The 19,050-nt window shown below is 45.1% G+C and overlaps 1 protein-coding gene across 8 annotated transcripts in view; it reads left to right on the top strand.

Annotated features, from left to right (window-relative positions):
* The window catches only part of CAMTA1 (calmodulin binding transcription activator 1), a 1,525,397-nt gene that overhangs the window by 1,222,128 nt on the left and 284,219 nt on the right, over nucleotides 1-19,050 (top strand). For all 8 annotated transcript variants that reach the window (XM_033922054.1, XM_033922049.1, XM_033922047.1 and 5 more), the window contains one exon: nucleotides 17,479-17,632. In XM_033922054.1, the coding sequence (XP_033777945.1) occupies nucleotides 17,479-17,632 (154 nt within the window). The remainder of the gene's footprint in view (nucleotides 1-17,478; nucleotides 17,633-19,050) is intronic.

Here is a 19,050-nt window from a genome sequence, read left to right as displayed (position 1 = left end):
CTCCAGGTACTTTAGTTAGATTGTGAGCCTTCGGGACAGTAAGGGAATTTTTCAAGTACCTTTCTTATTTCTAATCTTAATGTATATTTTCTGTAAACCGCTTAGAACCTAACGGATGGAGCGGTATATAAGAAATAAATTACATTACATTACATGCTGTCCTCGCTCGGATTCTATGAGTGTGTCCTCTCCTGGTTTGCCTCCTACCTCTCCCACTTCTCCTACCTCTATATGTGTTGGTGAGACCTCCTCTGCTTCTATCCTGCTAGCGGTTGGCTGTACCCCAGGGTTCTGTCTTAGGACCTCTTCTTTTCTGTGGCTACACCTCTTCCCTCGGTGCCCTGATCTCCTTCCTTGGCTTCCAGTATCGCCTATACGCTGGTGACTTCCACATCTACCTCTCTACATCCAAAATGTCACCTAGATTCCAAGAAAAGGTCTCTGCCTGCTTGGCTGACATTGCTGCCTGGATGTCCTGCCATCATCTGAAACGAGCTGGGCCTCTTTCCTCCTGAGCCCTCTGCTCCTCATTCTCCATTTCTGTGAATACTATTGGCATCGTTCCAGTTTCCTCTGCTCACAGCCTTGGAGTCGCCTTCGATTCCGACCTCTCATTTCCTTCGCACATCCAACAAATTGCTAAGAGCTGTCGCTTCTATCTCTACAACATCACCAAAATTTGCTCCTTCCTCTCTGAGCACACCCGTGCTTAGATTATTGCAATCTGTTTCTAACTGGTCTCCTGCAGTGCCGCCTCTCCCCCCTAAACTCTGCTGCATGACTCATCTTCTTCCAGCCTCGCCACGCTCATGTCACCCCTCTCCTTAAATCACTCCACTGGCTCCCTCTTTGCATACAGTTCAAGCTCCCACTGCTGACCTCCACTTAGATTGTGCTTCCCCTCAAAATCTCTCCTCTCTTCTCTCTCCTTAGACACCTCCAAGAGAACTCCGTTCCTCATATAAGCCGCTCTTAGCTTTACCCTTCTCCTCCACTGCCAATTCCAGACTTTGTTCCTTTCATCTAGCTGCCCCCTATGCCTGGAATAAATTACCCGAATTTGTCCATCAAGCCCCTTTCTTTGTTTAAAAGCAGACTGAAAACCCACCTTTTGGATGTAGCCTTCAATCCATAACCCTACTCCACACTGCCCACCAAACCAGCCAGCTGATTAACCATTCCCCTTAAATGTATTCATGACATCCTGTTTGTCTTTCTTGACTGTTTAGATTGTAAGCTCTTTGGAGCAGGGACTGTCTTCTTTGTGGCTCTGTTCAGCGCTGCGTATGTCTGGTAGCGCTATAGAAATAATTCATAATAGTAGTGTGAAGAGTTTCAGTCTTTGGGAAGCAGAGCTCAGACTGTGATGTCATAATGCCTCATTCCACCAATAAGAGCCAACCTCATCAGTGATGTCACAATGGCTTGATTGTCCTGTACTCCCCTCTGCCCTCCAAACCAACCAGCAAACTAACCCTCCCCCTTAACTGTATCCATGACATCCTGATTGTCTGTATTGACTGTTTAGATTGTAAGCTCTTTGGAGCAGGGACTGTTTTTTTTGTAACTGTACAGCTGGTAGCGCTACAGAAATAATTATTAGTAGTACATATTGCTTCTGCTTTTGACATGAACTGTCATGAGATTTTGATCATAATACTCAGGAAGACAGGATGCGGTGGGCAAGTTCTTGGATGGTTTTGCTTATATTTCAGGACTGGAGCTCAGGGCCAGGGTTAAATTATGCTGCGTGGATAAGCCTGTGCTCGGGTGTTCCTCAGGGATCAATGCTCTTGGCCAGGCTTTTTAATGTTTATTTGTTTCCACTGGCATCTTTATTTTGCAAGCATCATTATGACTTCCAAATTTATGCTAATTATATACAAATTGTTATTCCAGTAAATGACCAAGGTGAATTATAATGAGTGTGTAAATCAGTGCCTGCCTTTAGCTAAGCCTGAATGGATCAGACCAATGTAGCACTGCATACCACCAAGACGAGATTATACGGGTTAGTTATCCGACGTTCCTGACTTCAGTGGCATTGTTTATATTCATGATTTTCTGACCCAATGAGCTCTGAAGTTAGGAGTTTGGGAGTAAAACTGGACTCCCTTCTGCAGTTTAAAAATCAAATTAGGGAGGTAGTGATGGGTTGCTTTCTCTCTTTTTTTTAATTGAAATTAATTAGGAGATTGAGACATATATTGTATGCTAATGGTTTTTTCAAACTGTGTTGCAGTTATTGGTTTTAAGCTCACTAGATTGTTGGAATTGATTGGGGTTTGTTTGGGTTTGGTTTTTTTTTGGGGGGGGGCTCCCCGCTGCTTCAGTAAGGGCTTTACAGATGGTCCAAAACTCTGTGTTGAGTTTGTTATTACAGTTGAATAAATGACAACATAGCTGTCCCTTACTTGTGAAACAGTGGTCTCAAACTGGCGGCCCAGGGGCCACATGCGGCCCGCCAGGTACAATTTTGAGGCCCTCGGTATGTTTATCCTAATCACAAAAATAAAATAAAAGTTTCTTGATCATATGTCTCTTTAGCTATAAATGACAATATTATTGTTAAGACTTAGCCAAAAGGAAAGATTTATAAACTATAAAGAGTTTTACCTTGTGTAAAATTGTCATTTCTTTAATAAGACATTAACTATTTTTTCTGAGGCCCTCCAAGTACCTAGAAATCCCAAAATGTGGCCCTGCAAAGGGGTTGACTTTGAGACCACTGGCTTAACTGTAACCATGACATCCTGTTTGCCTTTGGGAAGCAGAGCTGAGATTGTGATGTCATAATGCCTCATTCCACCAATAAGAGCCAGCCTCATCAGTGATGTCACAATGGCTTGATTGTCCTGTTCTCCCCTCTGCCCTCCAACCAAGCCAGCAGATTAACTGTTCCCCTTAACTCAGTGGTCTCAAACTCACGGCCCGCCAGGTACTATTTTGAGGCCCTCGGTATGTTTATCATAACCACAAAAGTAAAATAAAACAGTTTCATGATCATATGTCTCTTTAGCTATAATTTACAATATTATTATTAAGACTTAGCCAAAAGGAAAGATTTATAAACTATAAAGAGTTTTACCTCGTGCAAAATTGTCATTTCTTTAATAAGACATTAACTATTTTTTCTGAGGCCCTCCAAGTACCTCCAAATCCAAAATGTGGTCCTACAAAGGGTTGGAGTTTGAGATCACTGGTGTGAAACTATACTGGCTGCCAGTTAAACAGTACGTTGATGTATTTGAAAATCTGTCGTTTGATCTTTTGTGCTATCCATGGGGATGGGCCTGCCTACTTGTCGGAGTGCTGAAGTTTCAGCAAAGCACTTGTGTGTTACATTCTGTAAGAATTTGCTTTAGCTCTCTCCAAGGTCAGATATGAGGTTATCCACAATGTGACAGTCGGTCTTTTTTTGTGCTGCTCCCAGGCCGTGGAACGAGCTGCCTCCTGCACTTAAAATTCAGCAGTTATTTAACTTTTAGGAAAAAAATATGAAAGTTTTTCTTTAGTTGAATGAGAAATTTTTTTGCATTGCTGCTTTTTGGTTTCATGTTTGTTTTTCAATTGTTACTCTTACGATCGCTCCATGGTGCGACCTCATCTGGCATATTGCGCTCAATTCTGGTCTCCTTATCTCGAGAAAGAGACAGCGGCGCTAGAAAAGGTTCAAAGAAGAGCGACCAAGATGATACAGGGCTCTTCGGCTTGGAAAAGAGACGGCTGAGGGGGGAGATAACGATTGAAGTCTACAAAATCCTGAGTGGAGTAGAACGGGTACAAGTGGATCGATTTTTCACGCCGTCAAAAATGACAAAGACTAGAGAACACTCGATGAAGTTACAGAGACTTGCCCAAGGAACGGAGCTCACAGGGGGGAGCATGGGGGGAAATAAGTGAGGACAGGTATTGAGGGGTGGAGTGAATGCGCTTGTAGGTCAGTAAAAGGAATTTGATTTGGAAATGGACGTGGAGCCAATGATTTAAAGGGCCGCACGGCTTTGTAAAAGAGGCTCTAAGTTTCAAGTTTAATAATAATTTGTTATCCCACCTTTTCAAATTACAAAGTGGCTAATAATAATTTAAAAAAAAACAACAGAAAACGGGGAAATACAGACGTATTAAAAATTAATTATATCTGTTAGTATTTACTGGGGTCTTCTGTCCTCTTCTGTACTCTCCCTCTTCAGACTCATTCTTACTTGGATTCTCTTATGGGGTTCATTTCTCTTTCTCTTTATTTTTTCCTCTTTTTCTTCCCTTTTTGACCTAGTTTTCCTCCCCATTTTGTCTATTTTGTCTATTTTTTTTTTTGTCTATTTTGTGTATTTCGTATATATATTTCACAGGTCGGGAGTAGGGGTGAGTGGGGGGTTGGGGGGAGGTTTGGATCCGGTTTTCTACGGTGTATTCTAATGTATGTTATAGTATTGGGGTGCTACGATATGTCCTGGGGGGGGTTCAGAGGGTTTTACATGGAAAATTGTATTGAGCACCTCTTGTTCCTGAGACATCTGATCTTGGTTGTGTTTATGACCTTTTCTCTGTATTCCCGGTAGGGCGTTTTTTGTTTTTTTTTCTGGATTGATGGATGTCCCTTTACTCTGTTATGTTATGTGTGTACGGGTTTGCTCAATAAAGAAATATTATATATTAAAAAAAAAAATTAATTATATCAATAAAGACAAGTCCAAAGACGCACAAGACAGACATACACGAGAGGAAAGAGGGAAGGAACTACAATAATCAAAGAAAAAAAGAAAAAGAAAAACAGTGAAGGAAAAGAAAAATAAAAGGTAGGGGGTATGTTTACTAAATTGTTAAGAATGCCAAGAAAATGCCTAAGAAGAAATGGTAAAATATAATATATCTGTCCTTAAGAAGACAATTAGACTGCAATCAAATTGCAAAAGCATTTATTAAATCCACCACTATATCAGGAGTCAATATAACTTTGATAGGTTAGCACGGTTTTTAAAAAGTCAGACTACGTTAAATCAATTTACCACGTCTTAACCTATGAATTATCGTTCATTAAGGGGGCAATTCTTGAAGTCCACGCCTCTTTTTAGTGATCCTGCGGTAACTGCCAAATGGAAAACCGCACCCACCGCATGTCAATCAAAGTTAGACCCTGTTTGTAGAATCACGCCTAATTGCATGAACAACTTAGGTGCTGGTATATTAAGCCAGGGCAGGAGTTCTTCACCTGGGGTCCATGGATGGATTTCAGAGGGTCAGATAAAAATGAATATTACATAAACAGTATATGGTATCCTCCCTCACTTTATCCCTCTTTCTTGGAATTCCTCAAACCCTAATACCACCAGATCCTCCCACAAATTAAAACTATCCTTCCCCTCGCTAAAAGGCATTTCCCACACAGGAAAGCTAAGGACCTCCCTCCACTTCAAAAGCACTGAGCTCTGGAACAACTTTACCTCCCCTCTTCGGAACTTGAGCTCCCTCCAAGTTTTCCGCAAACATCTGAAAACCTGGCTTTTCTCAAAAAATGTAAGTCTCCCTCCAACTTAGGAATCAAGGAAACTCTTATATCTTGGCATCCCAAGTCCTCTAAATTTTCTTCACACTTCTACCTCTAACCCTCTGTTGTAGTTCCTTCCTATTTCTCCTACTCTAAACCGTGTCGAGCTCTACGAACGTGGAGATGATGCGGTATACAAACCTAAGGATTAGATTAGATTAGTATACAGGCCGGTACTGTTGATTTTTCTCGCACATAACGAGAGAGTAGATGGGAGAATGGAGAGGGAGGGAGTGGTTCTTCTGTGAGCGCATGCAAGCAAACGGGCCTACGGAAAAGTGCGCTTTCTGTACTTATGGCTGCTGACCAACTTTCACAGCTGTGCATTACTCTTTGGCAGTCTGCACTGTTCTTTGGATGGCAAGAGCTACCGAAATAGCCTTGGAAGCATGAGTAGGCAGGGGTTGCAGTTGTTGGAAGGGAGGGAAATGATGCTAAAGTCATGGGATGGAAGGAGAAGGAAGATGGTGCTGATGACAGGAGGTGGGAGAGCAGGAAGAACGAGGGTGAGGGGAAATAAGATGATAGTGTAGATGGGCAAGTGAACCCAGTAAAAGTATGCCGCAGTATGATAAAGGGAACTCCAATTGTCTGTAATCACAGGGTTACCTTCATTACAGACAGAATTATATTATAATGGAACTAGTATTTTAGCCCGTTACATTAACGGGTGCTAGAATATATGTCTGTCTGTCTTTATTTCTGTCTCTCTCTCCCTCCCGCTGTCTTTCTTTCTGTCTGTCTCTGTCCCTGGCCCCATTTGTCTGTCTGTCTTTCTGTGTATCTCCCTGCCCCTGTGTCTTTCTTCTTTTCTTTCTGTCTCCCTTCCTCCCGCTGTCTGTCTGTCTGTCTTTCTATCTATCTGTCTCTCTCCCTGCCTCCTATGCAGCAGCATTTCTCTCCCACCACTTCCCTGTGCAGCAGCCAAAGCAGCATTCCCTCCCCCTCCATTTCCCTCCCCTCCACACCACTTCCCTGTGCAGCAGCAGTAGCGTTTCCTCTACCCCTCTTTCCCTTCCCGCAGTCTGTCCGGCTCCCTTAGTCCCTTACCGTCTCCCCCCTTCCTTTCCCTTCCCTTCCCGCGGTCTCGACTACTAACTTGGTGATTCCAGCAGCGTGTGCAGCAGTCTTCACACGCTGCTCGTCCTCCTCCTGCCATCTACATTGGCTCCGTGCTCGGTGCTCACCCGCCGCAGCCTGCAGTCGCCGGCAGCTGGCAGCCGACAGCCGCCACAGCCTGCAGCCGCCAACAGCCACCGCGGCCTGCAGCTGCCGACAGCCTCCGCGGCCTGCAGCCGCCGATAGCCGCTGTGGCCAACATCTGCCTCGGGGAGAGAGAGAAAGAGAAAGAGAGAGAGATTCGCGCATATGCGCACTCCTACCTGCGGTGCCCTACAGTGCACGGAAAACGGGAAAATGGGGGGGTGTCTCGGAGGAGAGGGATCGCGGCCGCTCAGCACTCCCACTGAGGAGCCCAGCAACTTTCCATCCGGATCGGGACCCGAGTCCTTTGCCGCCCCCCCCCCTTCCCTTCCCGCGGATCTGACTACCTTGGCAATTCCAGCGTGTTGCAGCAGTCTTCACACGCTGCTTCGAGCCCTTCTACTGCCCTGATTTGCTCTGCCGCATCTCTGATGATGTCATCAGTGACGTGCCAGAGTAAATCAGGCCAGTAGAAGGACCCGAAGCAGCATGTGAAGACTGCTGCATACGCTGGAATCACCAGGTTCGTAGTCTGTACCGTGGGAAGGGAAAGGGGGTAGAGGAAACGCTAATGCTGCTGCAGGGAACTGGTGTGGGGGGAGGGAAATGGAGGGGGAGGGAATGCTGCTTTGGACAGACAGACAGAGGGAGGAAGGGAGACAGAAAGAAAAGAAGAAAGACACAGGGTCAGGGAGATACACAGAAAGACAAAGGGGGCCAGGGACAGAGACAGACAGAAAGAAAGACAGCGGGAGTCGCGTCAGGAGGGGTGCGGGATGCGGCAGAGGGAACTTTTCCAATGGGTGCAACTGGGCGGCTGTCGGGAACCTCTGATCAGGGGCAGAGCAAGGTAAGTGTATCATAGGGATAAGAAGGAGGGGAGTGGGGAGAAAAAGGAAGGGGCGCCTACTGCTGGACAGGGGGAGAAGGAAAGAGGTGCTGATGGACAGGGGAGGTGAAGAAAAAGGAACGGAGGCCTAATGTTGGACAGGGGGAGAAGGAAAGAGGTGCTGCTGGACAGGGGGGAGGTAAAACAAAGGGAGAAAGGCTGCTGCTGCATAAGGAGAGCAGTGAAGGGGTGGTGGTGGACACAGGGGAGGTAAAAGGAAGGGAGAATGGACAGGGGGAGCAGGCAAGGGGTGGTGATGGACAGCCAAGGAAAAAGAAAGACAGAAAGAAAGAAAGCGGCTAAGGGGAGAGAGAGAAAGAAATAAAGACAGACATACACACATATATTCTAGCACCCGTTAATGTAACGGGCTATAAGACTAGTATATATATAAAAAGAAAGAAACGGGAAAGAGAGAAAAATTCCTTAAGTAGCAGTAATGAATCAAAATGCCATTATTGATCAAAGAAACGATTGTGGCGAGGCATTCAGGAGGGTCTAAAACAAATAACCGCTGTTTACAGAGAAGTAGTAATTCAGAATAATAGGTTATGAATATGGTAATTTTTTTTTTTTATTCCAGCGCTGTATAAAGACGAAGTAACTCATAAGAATTGTAAGGTAGTTCGTCATATTTTCCCTTCCGTCTCCTGTCTGCACAGACTGAAGAAGTCGACCCATTTTATTTTCTGCTGTAATTTATTCACGTAGGATCTTTGCTTTTGTTTTTAATGTGTCTTATTATGCTACAAACTGACATATGCAGTTTAGTGGAGTACTTATCAAACTAGATGGATTTAAAAAAACACCTTTTTGTCTATCCGTGAACAAAATTGTTTCTTTCTGCCAGTTTTTAAGACTGCCTCTTGGAGGTAATTCTACAAAATAGATGTGCTAGGCGTTTGCCTAGACCAGGGGTGTCAAAGTCCCTCCTCGAGGGCCGCAATCCAGTCGGGTTTTCAGGATTTCCCCCAATGAATATGCATGAGATCTATTAGCGTACAATGAAAGCAGTTCATGTAAATACATCTCATGCATATTCATTGGGGAAATCCTGAAAACCCGACTGGATTGCGGCCCTCGAGGAGGGACTTTGACACCCCTGGCCTAGGCCCCGGTCAGATAATGGCGGAACTGGGGTACTCAAAGAATTTATTTGTCGGGGCCAACTTTAAAGCTGGGGGGGGCCGTTGCAAGCACACATTGGGCTGACCGTTCACTCATTCCAAGAAGATAGACCACGTCAGAAGTTAATTCCAAAATCTTGAACTTTACTCTCTCGGTTGATGAAAGAGGAACTCTCCTTTGACAAATGCCAGGTTTTGGAAAGTCCGTCCGGGAGCACCGACAGTCCTCTATAAAGAGGACATGTCCGGGTTTTTCCGGACATCTGGTAAATTGAACTGAATATCCAATCGCCGAAAAATAAAATAGAACTGAATATCCAATTGCCCAAAACCATAAAAATACTGGGTATCACTCTAGATACTCACTTAACCATGGCTGACCACACAAACCTACTGGTGAAGAAATGCTTTTACATACTATGGAAGCTAAGGACTATTAAAAAATACTTTGACACAACATTCTTCAGATTACTGGAGCACCATGGAGCGATACAGGGGCATCATTAGTCTTGTTAACCATCCCTTTTTTAATAACTCCTAGCATCCTATTTGCTTTTTTGGCCACCACCGCACATCGGGTGGAAGATTTCATCGTATTGTCTGCGATGACACCCAGATCCTTTTCGTGGGTGCTAATCCCCAAGGTGGACCCTTGCATCCAGTAACTGCGATTCAGATTATTCTTTCCAATGTGCATCACTTTGCATTTGTAGAGTCTATCAGTGTGCCTTTATCATCTTGTTATTTTAGAGTGCTTAAAAAAATCAGCTGGGTGTGAGCCTTCGTGAATAAGAAAATATCAGGAATATATGCCTATATATTATGCCTATATATTACTATAACAGCCTGTGTCTTATGTCATGATGCCAGATGGCTAGAGGTGCCAGATGTCTGGGAAACCCAGACATGTCCTCTTTATAGAGGACTGTTCAGGTGCCCTGATGGATTTACAAAACCCAGTAGCTTGTCCGGGATTGGAAGGTCCCGAGCTCGGAGCCATCGAGCATTTGCAGATGTAACGCCATGACGTCACATGCATGCATGTGACATCACCGCCTCGCATCCGCACACGCTCTGGGGCCCTCCAGATGCAGCCTGGACTACAGTTTTAGCGTGGTGAAGTATCCATGGGAACTGCGCAGCTGGGGGGAGGGGGGGAATCTCTTTAAGCTTTGCCATTTCATTTGGCAAAGGGAAGCATTCTTTCAGTATTTACAAACGATAAAATTTGAGTCGACGGGACATAATTGCAGCACACTGAAGAGGGTAATTAAAAATTACCAAAGAGGCTGAATTAACTGTAATTTTTGAACTAATGCTGTATGAATCGCTGTAAACACAGAAAGAGTAGACGTGAATCAAAATTGAAGTAAATATGCCTTATAAAAGCATACTTCCAAATGTCTGAAAACCTGTAAGAACTTTTCATTGACCCCTCCCTACTAGTGCCACTTATCTTATGTCACAAACCTTTGATATTCAAATTGCTACAGGGGGGTTAAAAGTGGTGTGTATCCTGATGGTGTGCCAAGTCTGGTGAATGGACCAATGCAGAGTGGTTTTCAGGCTCTAGTTTGGACACCCCACGATGGTATCGGAGAGGTCCTCGGTACTTACAAGATTGCAGCACTACTGCGTTATGTATCCTGATGGTGTGCCAAGTTTGGTGAATGGACCAATGCAGAGTGGTTTTCAGGCTCTAGTTTGGACACCCCACGATGGTATTAGAGAGGTCCTCGTTACTTACAAGATTGCAGCACTACTGCGTTATGTATCCTGATGGTGTGCCGAGTCTGGTGAATGGACCAATGCAGAGTGGTTTTCAGGCTCTAGTTTGGACACCTCATGATGGTATTATAGAAGAGGTCCTCAGTGCTTACAAGACTGCAGTACTACCTTACTGTGGGAAGTAGTATGTATACCAGAGACATGTCAAACTCTGGCCCGCGGTGTAATAAAATTTGGCCCACCAGACCATTACCAATTTGCACTTAAGCTGGCCTGCCGGCAAACATATTTGTCATCCAATCAAGTACAAATGCCACATCATCTGTAGGTTCATGTGGCTTCCTGGTCTCACATTAAAGCAGCCTGCAGAGGATCGCTGGTTGGCTGTAGCGATCCTAGCAGGCTGCCGTAGCCTCAGCAGCACGTTCCTTCTGTCGCGGTCCCGTACGTCAGAGGAGGGGCAGGCCCGCAGCAGAGGGAATGTGCTACGGAGGCTGACGGCAGCCTGCTAGGATCGCTACAGCTCACCGGCGATCCTCTGCAGGCTGCTTTAATGTGAGAGCGGGAATCCGGGATGGAGGGAGGGAAGGAAAAGAGGGCCAAATCTCGGGCCAAAAGGAAAGATGCCAGACCTCCGTGGGAGGGAAGGGAAACGGAAGGGATGAAGAAAGAAGGAGACCCTGGCAAGCGAGTTATCAGAAGACAACCGGAGCCTGGGACCAACATGATTTGACTAATGACCAGACAACAAAAGGTAGAAAAAATAATTGTATTTTCTGTTTTGTAATTACAATGTCAGATTTAAAATGTGTATCCTGCCAGAGCTGGTGTGAGACAGCAAGCGTGAGCCAGGACCTAGAAGAGAAGAAAAGTCTTTTTAATTTATTTTGTTTACATCACAGAGCCAGCGTGAGGTTGGAGAGGTTGTGACCCTATACTTCTACTAATGGGTTCTTTTATTAGTGTGCGCTAAATCGGTTAGCGTACCTTAATAAAAAGACCTCTAAGTATCTTAATACAAAATTTGGCCCGTGACTTGGCCTATGTTTTTGATTTCGGCCCCTTATGTGATTGAGTTTGACACCCCTGACGTATACTGATGGTATGTTTAGGGTTACCATATGTTTTAGCATCTATTTGACTCCCTCCTTTGTTCGATTTTTGTTTTGCCTTTTTTTTTTTATTACTGCTAATAACTTCTGTTGGGAAATGTAAGGGGTGGACTAGGTCTGAACCATCTATAATAAAGGCCCTATAGATAAACATCTGGCTACTGCAGCTTTGCCTGGAGCCTTGGAAGGGCACGTTCCATTGCCATCTGGAGCTTCAATGAGCTCCGTTCAGTGCAGTCCCCCCTCCTCCCCCCCCCCTAAAATAATCAAAACTGCCCGACAGAGCCACAGCCAGAGCGAGCTAGCATTTCCAACTCTTCCAAAACGATGCAGTGGCATTCTAAAGCAGGGGTAGGGAACTCCGGTCCTCGAGAGCCGTATTCCAGTCGGGTTTTCAGGATTTCCCCAATGAATATGCATGAGATCTATGTGCACGCACTGCTTTCAGTGCATATTCATTGGGGAAATCCTGAACACCCGACTGGAATACGGCTCTCGGGGACCGGAGTTCCCTACCCCTGCTCTAACGTGTCCATAGACCAGGGGTAGGGAACTCCGGTCCCCGAGAGCCGTATTCCAGTCGGGTATTCAGGATTTCCCCAATGAATATGCATGAGATCTATGTGCACGCACTGCTTTCAATACATATTCATTGGGGAAATCCTGAACACCCGACTGGAATACGGCTCTCGGGGACCGGAGTTCCCTACCCCTGCTCTAACGTGTCCATAGACCAGGGGTAGGGAACTCCGGTCCTCGAGAGCCGTATTCCAGTCGGGTTTTCAGGATTTCCCCAATGAATATGCATGAGATCTATGTGCACGCACTGCTTTCAATACATATTCATTGGGGAAATCCTGAAAACCCGACTGGAATACGGCTCTCGGGGACCGGAGTTCCCTACCCCTGTTCTAAAGTCTCTTCAACTGGACCGTCTTATACTAGTCTGGCAAAAGTGCTGCTACTCCTACAGATTGAAAGCCAGCAGTCAAGTAGTGGAAGAGCAGAGCAGTGCAAGCCGTGACGTTTAAAAGATGTTTTTCAGATGTCTGATTTTTCTTAAGAAGCTTTAGAGAATTTGTCAACTGTGGATAAAAAGTTTGTTTTGTGTAGGTGCATATCTTCTTTGCAAACACAAGTTATTCCTCTGCATGTGGCTTTGGTTTCTTCAGTAATGATTAGAGCTGTACATTTAACACATGTTTAGCCCTTTCAGGACCAAGGGACATATTTGTCCCATAACTTTAAAATCCTATAAATTTTGATTGGGATAGTCTACAGTTCTAAATTTGATATGTACGGATTCCATATGATACTGCCTTTATGTAAACAAACTGGTTCCGACATTCATTCATTAGCGTCGTTGCTAGATTGACGAGAAGATTCACTTGCCACACTGTCCATAAGCCAGAAGTGTGATTTTTTTAAAATAAAAATAATGATATTTCACAAAAAAAATCAATTTTTTGTCATCTGCAAGCCCTTTTTACCATAAAAATGTCGTCAAAACCACAAAAATTGGCCTACGATCCTTATGGTCCTGAAAGGGTTAACTGCATTAAAAAATGTTTTCACTTAGTTAACGCATTGTTGCCTACACCCATCCAGCAATGCTCTCTCCCCCTTCCCCATATTCTAAAATGGGCCGCCTTGTCTCCTTGTCCTCTCTCACTCCCGCTAGCAGGGTCAGCATCGGGAGGGGGGGGGGGAGCATGGACCGGGATGATCTTTCCTTCTTTTCACGCCAATCCAAAGCCCCCCTCACCTTTTCAAATACAGTATACCCCCCACAAATTCACGGTTCGCGAATCGTGGACTCAGTTTTTCGTGGTATTTTCTGACCGCCTCTTCTGGGAACTAAATTCAGGCTACACCAATCAGGAGCTGCTTTGGTGGTCAGAAAATGCTAAGAACGATCCCATATCCAGTTTTCAGCACCCACCGCCGCCCCTGCAGCCCTCTCCTGCCTCCGATCCGCTTCTAAACCGTATTTGTGGTTTTTCAAAATTCGCGGGTGCTCCTGGAACAGAACCACCGTTAATTTTGGGGGAGTACTGTACCTTTCTGGATTCACTTGTAGGATCAGCGTTGTAGAGGGGGCCATGGACCGGAATGTCCTTTCCTTCTGCTTACCTCGGTCTGAGGCTCCCCCCACTCAACTTTTCAAATATCTTTTTTGATTCAGAAAGGGAGGTGGAGGGATGGTTCTGGCACATCTGTCCAAGCGGAAACAGGAAGTTGTATCAAAGTGGGGCAAATTGTGATAGAGGAACAAAGCAAGGAGACCAGAGGGTCACTGCTGCTGTTCTGGAAACCCCTGTTCCGAATCCAAAAAGCTATTTGAAAAAGTGAGGGGGTGGGGGCTTCAGACCGAAGTGAGAAGAAGGAAAGGATCCACACACCCCCAACACCACACCTGCCAGCAAATCCAAAAAGGTATTTGAAAAGCTTAAGACTGCCTGTTATGGGGGAGGAGAAAGATTTGTTGATGCAGGATATAGGGGTGTGGAGAGACAGAGCAATGCATATTATTGGGGGATGGGCAATGCAGTATATGAGGGGGGAGGCAATACTAGATGGGTGGGGGGAGAGATGGAGCAATGAGGCATAATGGTTTTGTTTTTGTGGTAGTGATAGTGGTTTTGTGGTTTTGTTTTTTGTGATTGGTTTGGTTTGTTTTTGTGGTTTTGTTTTGTTTGTGTGATTTGTGGTTTGGTTTGTGGTTTTGGTTTTGTAATAGTGGTGGGGGACGGGAGAGGAGGAGAGACTGAGTTATGCTAGATGGGCTAGATTGGTGAAGCCCGACTTTAGTACAGGAAGTCCCGGTCAAAGAATATTGCGATTGACCGGGGGAACACTGTATACTGTATATACAAGAGGTGATTATTTCAGACGTTCATCTGTGCGGGCTTGTCCTGTAGTCTGACAACCATATCCCTGAGCACTATCCAAAATTGTGAAATAATGGTTTGAATCATCTTACAAAAGATTTGCAGAACCCCTTCTAGTCCTTTTGTCTTGCATATGCCATTTGGGGGAGTTCGCCTTTTTTTCAGTTAGTTTTCTTCCCGACCAGATTTTAGGGGTTCAAAATATTGGCCACATGGCCTTTGGATTTTATCAGCTTTCGTAGGAAAGTACCCTATTAGGACACAGGCACTTTCTCAGCTCTAGTGACTGCTATTGTACAATAGATAAAAATTTTTTACAATATCAGTTGCGCCTTCGCTTTGGAACGCAATGCCACCACACTTCCGCTCTGAAAATTCTCTAAACAAGTTCAAAACACACTTGAAAACATTTCTGTTTAAAGACGCCTATCAAAATTCCAATTGAGAACTTAAAATAAGGAAAAATGAAAAAAAAAAAAAAACCCCAACAATAAATGGAGAATCGCTTTTAAGAAGCGACACCCCCCTTCCCTTCTTGTTTTATCCCTCCCCTCTCTCCTTACTTTTATTTTTATTTTATACAATGTAATTAAAATCCTCCCTTCCCTCTCTCCCTCTTTTTTGGATAGGATGCTAGCATTCCAAGCAAGTAAACAACAGTCCCGATTGGGCACCATGCAATCTTACAGCGCATTTTGTAAAGGGATTTGATAAATTCATTTCTTAACTGAAGTTTTATTTTTAACAATAATTTTATACTGTCTATACTTTGGATAACATGTGCTTTTATTCTCAATACTTTGTACTTCGCTGACTGTCCAGTTTCTCTTCTGTGTAAACCACCTAGAAGTCGCTTGATTGCTGGCGGTATAGAAAAATAAAGTTACGTTATGTTATGTTGTTCTCCCACCCGTCCAAATTACGTCCTTGTCTTGGCCACATTCCCCCTACTCTTATTTTAATTTTTATTCTTTTTAAGTAATTTAAAATACTTTTTTTTTTCTTTATTATTGTAAACCGACCCTCTGTGAAGGCCGGTATATCAAGCTATGAATAAACATGAAACATCTTCTCTGTAATTTTCTTTCATGCATTTAGGGCTTTTTTGAACCCGCTTCCTATCCCTATGGAAACACAAGCATTAGCTAGAAAATGCACTTGATAAAGAACTAAGAATATCTCCAGAAGTTGTTCCCTGGATCTTTAAAAGAATATACTAAATAAAATCTATTTCAAATAAGGGGTTCATAAACAAAATCGCGCGCCGACAACGGCACGCCGACAACTGAGCGCAAGGTTGACGGCGCGCCGAAGAAAAGCACCATTTTAAAGGGTTCCGACGGGGGGTGTTGGTGGGGAACCCCCCTATTTTACTTAACAAACATCGCGCTGGCGTTGTGGGGGGTTTGGGGGGTTGTAATCCCCCTCATTATACTTGAAACCAAACTTTTTGCCTGTTTTTTAGGGAAAAAGTTCAGTTTTAAGTATAATGTGGGGGGTTACAACCCCCCCAAACCCCCCACAACGCCTGCGCAATGTCTGTTAAGTAAAGTGGGGGAGTTCCCCCCCCCCACACCCCCCGTCGGAGCCCTTTAAAATAGTGCTTTTCTTCGGCACGCCATCAACCTTGCGCTCAGTTGTCTGCGCTCACTTGTCGGCGCGCCGTTGTCTCACGCGATTAAGTCCTGTCACCCAAATAAGGTTTGGTAAAGCTTTTACTCTATTTAAAGTACTGGGATGCTGAAAGAGGACTTGCAGTCTACCTTTAGTTAAAAAAATGCACACAGAGTCCATTATAATGATGTCTGCTTCTGCAGCTCGGTTTTTAATTCCTGCAAGCTTACCACAAATGACCATCGCTATGTAGTCAGGAAGCAATTATAACATAAACCGTTTGCTTTATTCTAAAAGCTATTTGGCAAAAATACTCGCATGCCTCTCAAAATAGCCTGTTTCAGTGGTTCCCAAACCTGTCCCAGGGGGGGAACCCCCCCCCCCCAGTCGGCTTTTCAGGATATCCACATTGCCTCCGTTGCATGCAAATCTAACGCAAGTATCCCGTAAACCAGTGTCCCGTAAACTTTGTCGAGCCGCGGCTCGAGGCGTCCGGAAGTGTGCGGACGTCGCCGTGATGACGCACATGCGCAAAGGCCCTTCGGACGGGCCCTGCGCCGCCGGTGGAGGGGGGGTGCCAGCAGGGAAGAGGACCGGAGAGGCGCCGGCTGATTGCCTACAGGACGTGCCTCTCGCCATGAGAGGCGCGTCCTGTAGGCAGTCCGCCAGCGCCGGAGCCTCTCCTCCTCCCCAGTGTATGGTGGCCTACCTGAAATCTCAGGAGGCGCAGTTTGCGATACACCGCTGTAAACATAACTTGCTGGAGTTACTCCAGGTCAGGTTTGGAAACCAACGGCCTATTTACTAAAGTACGGTTTGCAATTGCCATGCACATGGAGGGTCATTTTATAAGGACACGTGTACCCTAAGTTGCAAGCAGACACCTGCTTCTATAGAATCTGGAAGTAACTGCATTGCATATAATGCTAGGCCGTTAGCTCCACCTAACTGTTAACAGTTAGCGCATGTTAATAATTAAGGCTCTGCGTTAGTGGTTAATCCAGCATCCGTGCTGTTAGTGCGAACTTAATAGCCAACACAGCTTAGAAAATAGGCCCCTCCCCCAGGGTGGAGAACTCCTTTGCTTCTTGCGGCTGAGGAAGCGCCTGTGTGACAAATGGATGGAAAGTGGTTTGCGCAGAAGCAGCCAAAGAGCACTTTGGCCGTTTCACTAGGAAATCCTCGAGGTGGAGCTCTTCGTTGTGCTAAGGACGATTGCTATATTTTCTACCGTTTATGTAAGCAATAGAGAAAACCAAGATGAAAAGCATTGCTGGCATCTACTGTCTGTATATCATTCTATATATTTCTAATTCAGCCTCTTCATACTTATCGTTGCTTCTGTCCTTTGCTTGTTTTTCTATAGAATCCAGACATTGTTTTGGTGCATTATCTCAATGTACCAGCCATTGAGGACTGTGGAAAGCCATGTGGCCCGATCCTGTGTTCCATCAACACCGACAAGAAGGAATGGGCCAAATGGACGAAAGAGGAGCTCATAGGACAGCTGAAACCCATGTGTGAGTACCCGACCTCCATCTCCAACTGAACCGTTTTCATATTCAAGGTTTGTTTGTTTTTTGGGGGTTTTTTAAATTTTTTTTTTGAGGGGGGGGGGTCTGGCAGAGGCACTATTTGCATTGGGTGTAGACCTTCATGCCTCATCCATGCTCGGCCCCTTCCATGATACTTTGTACCCGTTTGGTTGAGTTGCATCGGCGGAGTTTGACGTGAATAAGAGTTTGCACGAATAGACACAGATTATGTGGTTGTGTTTGCTCCAGGGGGCAAAAATAAACGAGATTGGCCGCATGTTTATTAGTAGAATGTAGAATTATTGCTTCAGTTCATTGGTAGAACAGCTGCCAATTGGAATTCAACTGGATAAGTACAGTGTTATTAATTGTATAGCAGTAAATTATGTTTATGATGATATTAATTTCCAACTTTTTATGCAACCCGTATATTAATTTTTATTTGTTATATTTTTCTCACTTATAACTTGTCTATAACCTAGGCCAGGGGTAGGCAGTTCCGGTCCTCGAGAGTCGGAGCCCCAGGTCAGGTTTTCAGGATAGCCACAATGAATATGTATGAGATGGATTTGCATGCACTGCCTCCTTGAGGTGCAAATCTATCTCGTGCATATTTATTGTGGAGATCCTGAAAACCTGACCTGGCTCCGGCTCTCGAGGACCGGCCAGTGGTTCTTAAATTTGTCCTGAGGAATCCCCAGCTGTCGGGTTTTCAAGATATCTCTAATAAGTGGCATAGTAAAAGGGAGGGGCAAGGGGTGGTCCACCCCGGGCGCCATGATGGTGGGGGCTCCGGCACCCCTCCTCCTCTCTGCCCCCCGCCTCTTCCCACTCTCCCCTCGCCACATGTGCAACCCCCTTCATTTCCCCGTACCTCTCGTTGTTCACCGCCGCGAGCAACAATGTCAGCGTGCTCCTCACGACTACGACGTCTCTCCTGCTGACATCACTTCCGGGTGCTGCGCATAGGTACCGACGGGCTTGCGAGGAGCACGCTGAAGTTCTTGTTGCTCGCGGCTAGAGGAACAGGGGAAGGAAAGGGAAGGGGGGCACGCACACGGCATGGGGGGGGCGGAGAGGTGGGCGGGGGAGTGGCGCTACCGCTCCAGGCACCTCTCACCCTCACTACGCCACTGTCCCTAATGAATACGCATAAATTTACAATAAAGTTGTCTTTTACCTAATAATTCAATTATTTCTCATCTTTCACATAACTCTTTAGCATAATAAAATATAAAATAGTAATACAGTACTCCCCCAAAATTCACGGGGGTTCTGTTCCAGGAGCGTCCGTGAATTTTGAAAAACCACGAATGTGGTTTAGGTGCGGATCGGAGGCGGGAGAGGGCTGCAGGGGCGATGGCGGGTGCTAAAAAAACAATATTTAGGCTGGCAGATGGTTT

The sequence above is a fragment of the Geotrypetes seraphini genome, chromosome 15 (assembly GCF_902459505.1).
Source record: "Geotrypetes seraphini chromosome 15, aGeoSer1.1, whole genome shotgun sequence".
NCBI lineage: Eukaryota > Metazoa > Chordata > Amphibia > Gymnophiona > Dermophiidae > Geotrypetes > Geotrypetes seraphini.
The sequence above is the reverse complement of the archived record's forward strand: the minus strand, read 5'-3'. Positions and strand labels throughout refer to the sequence as shown.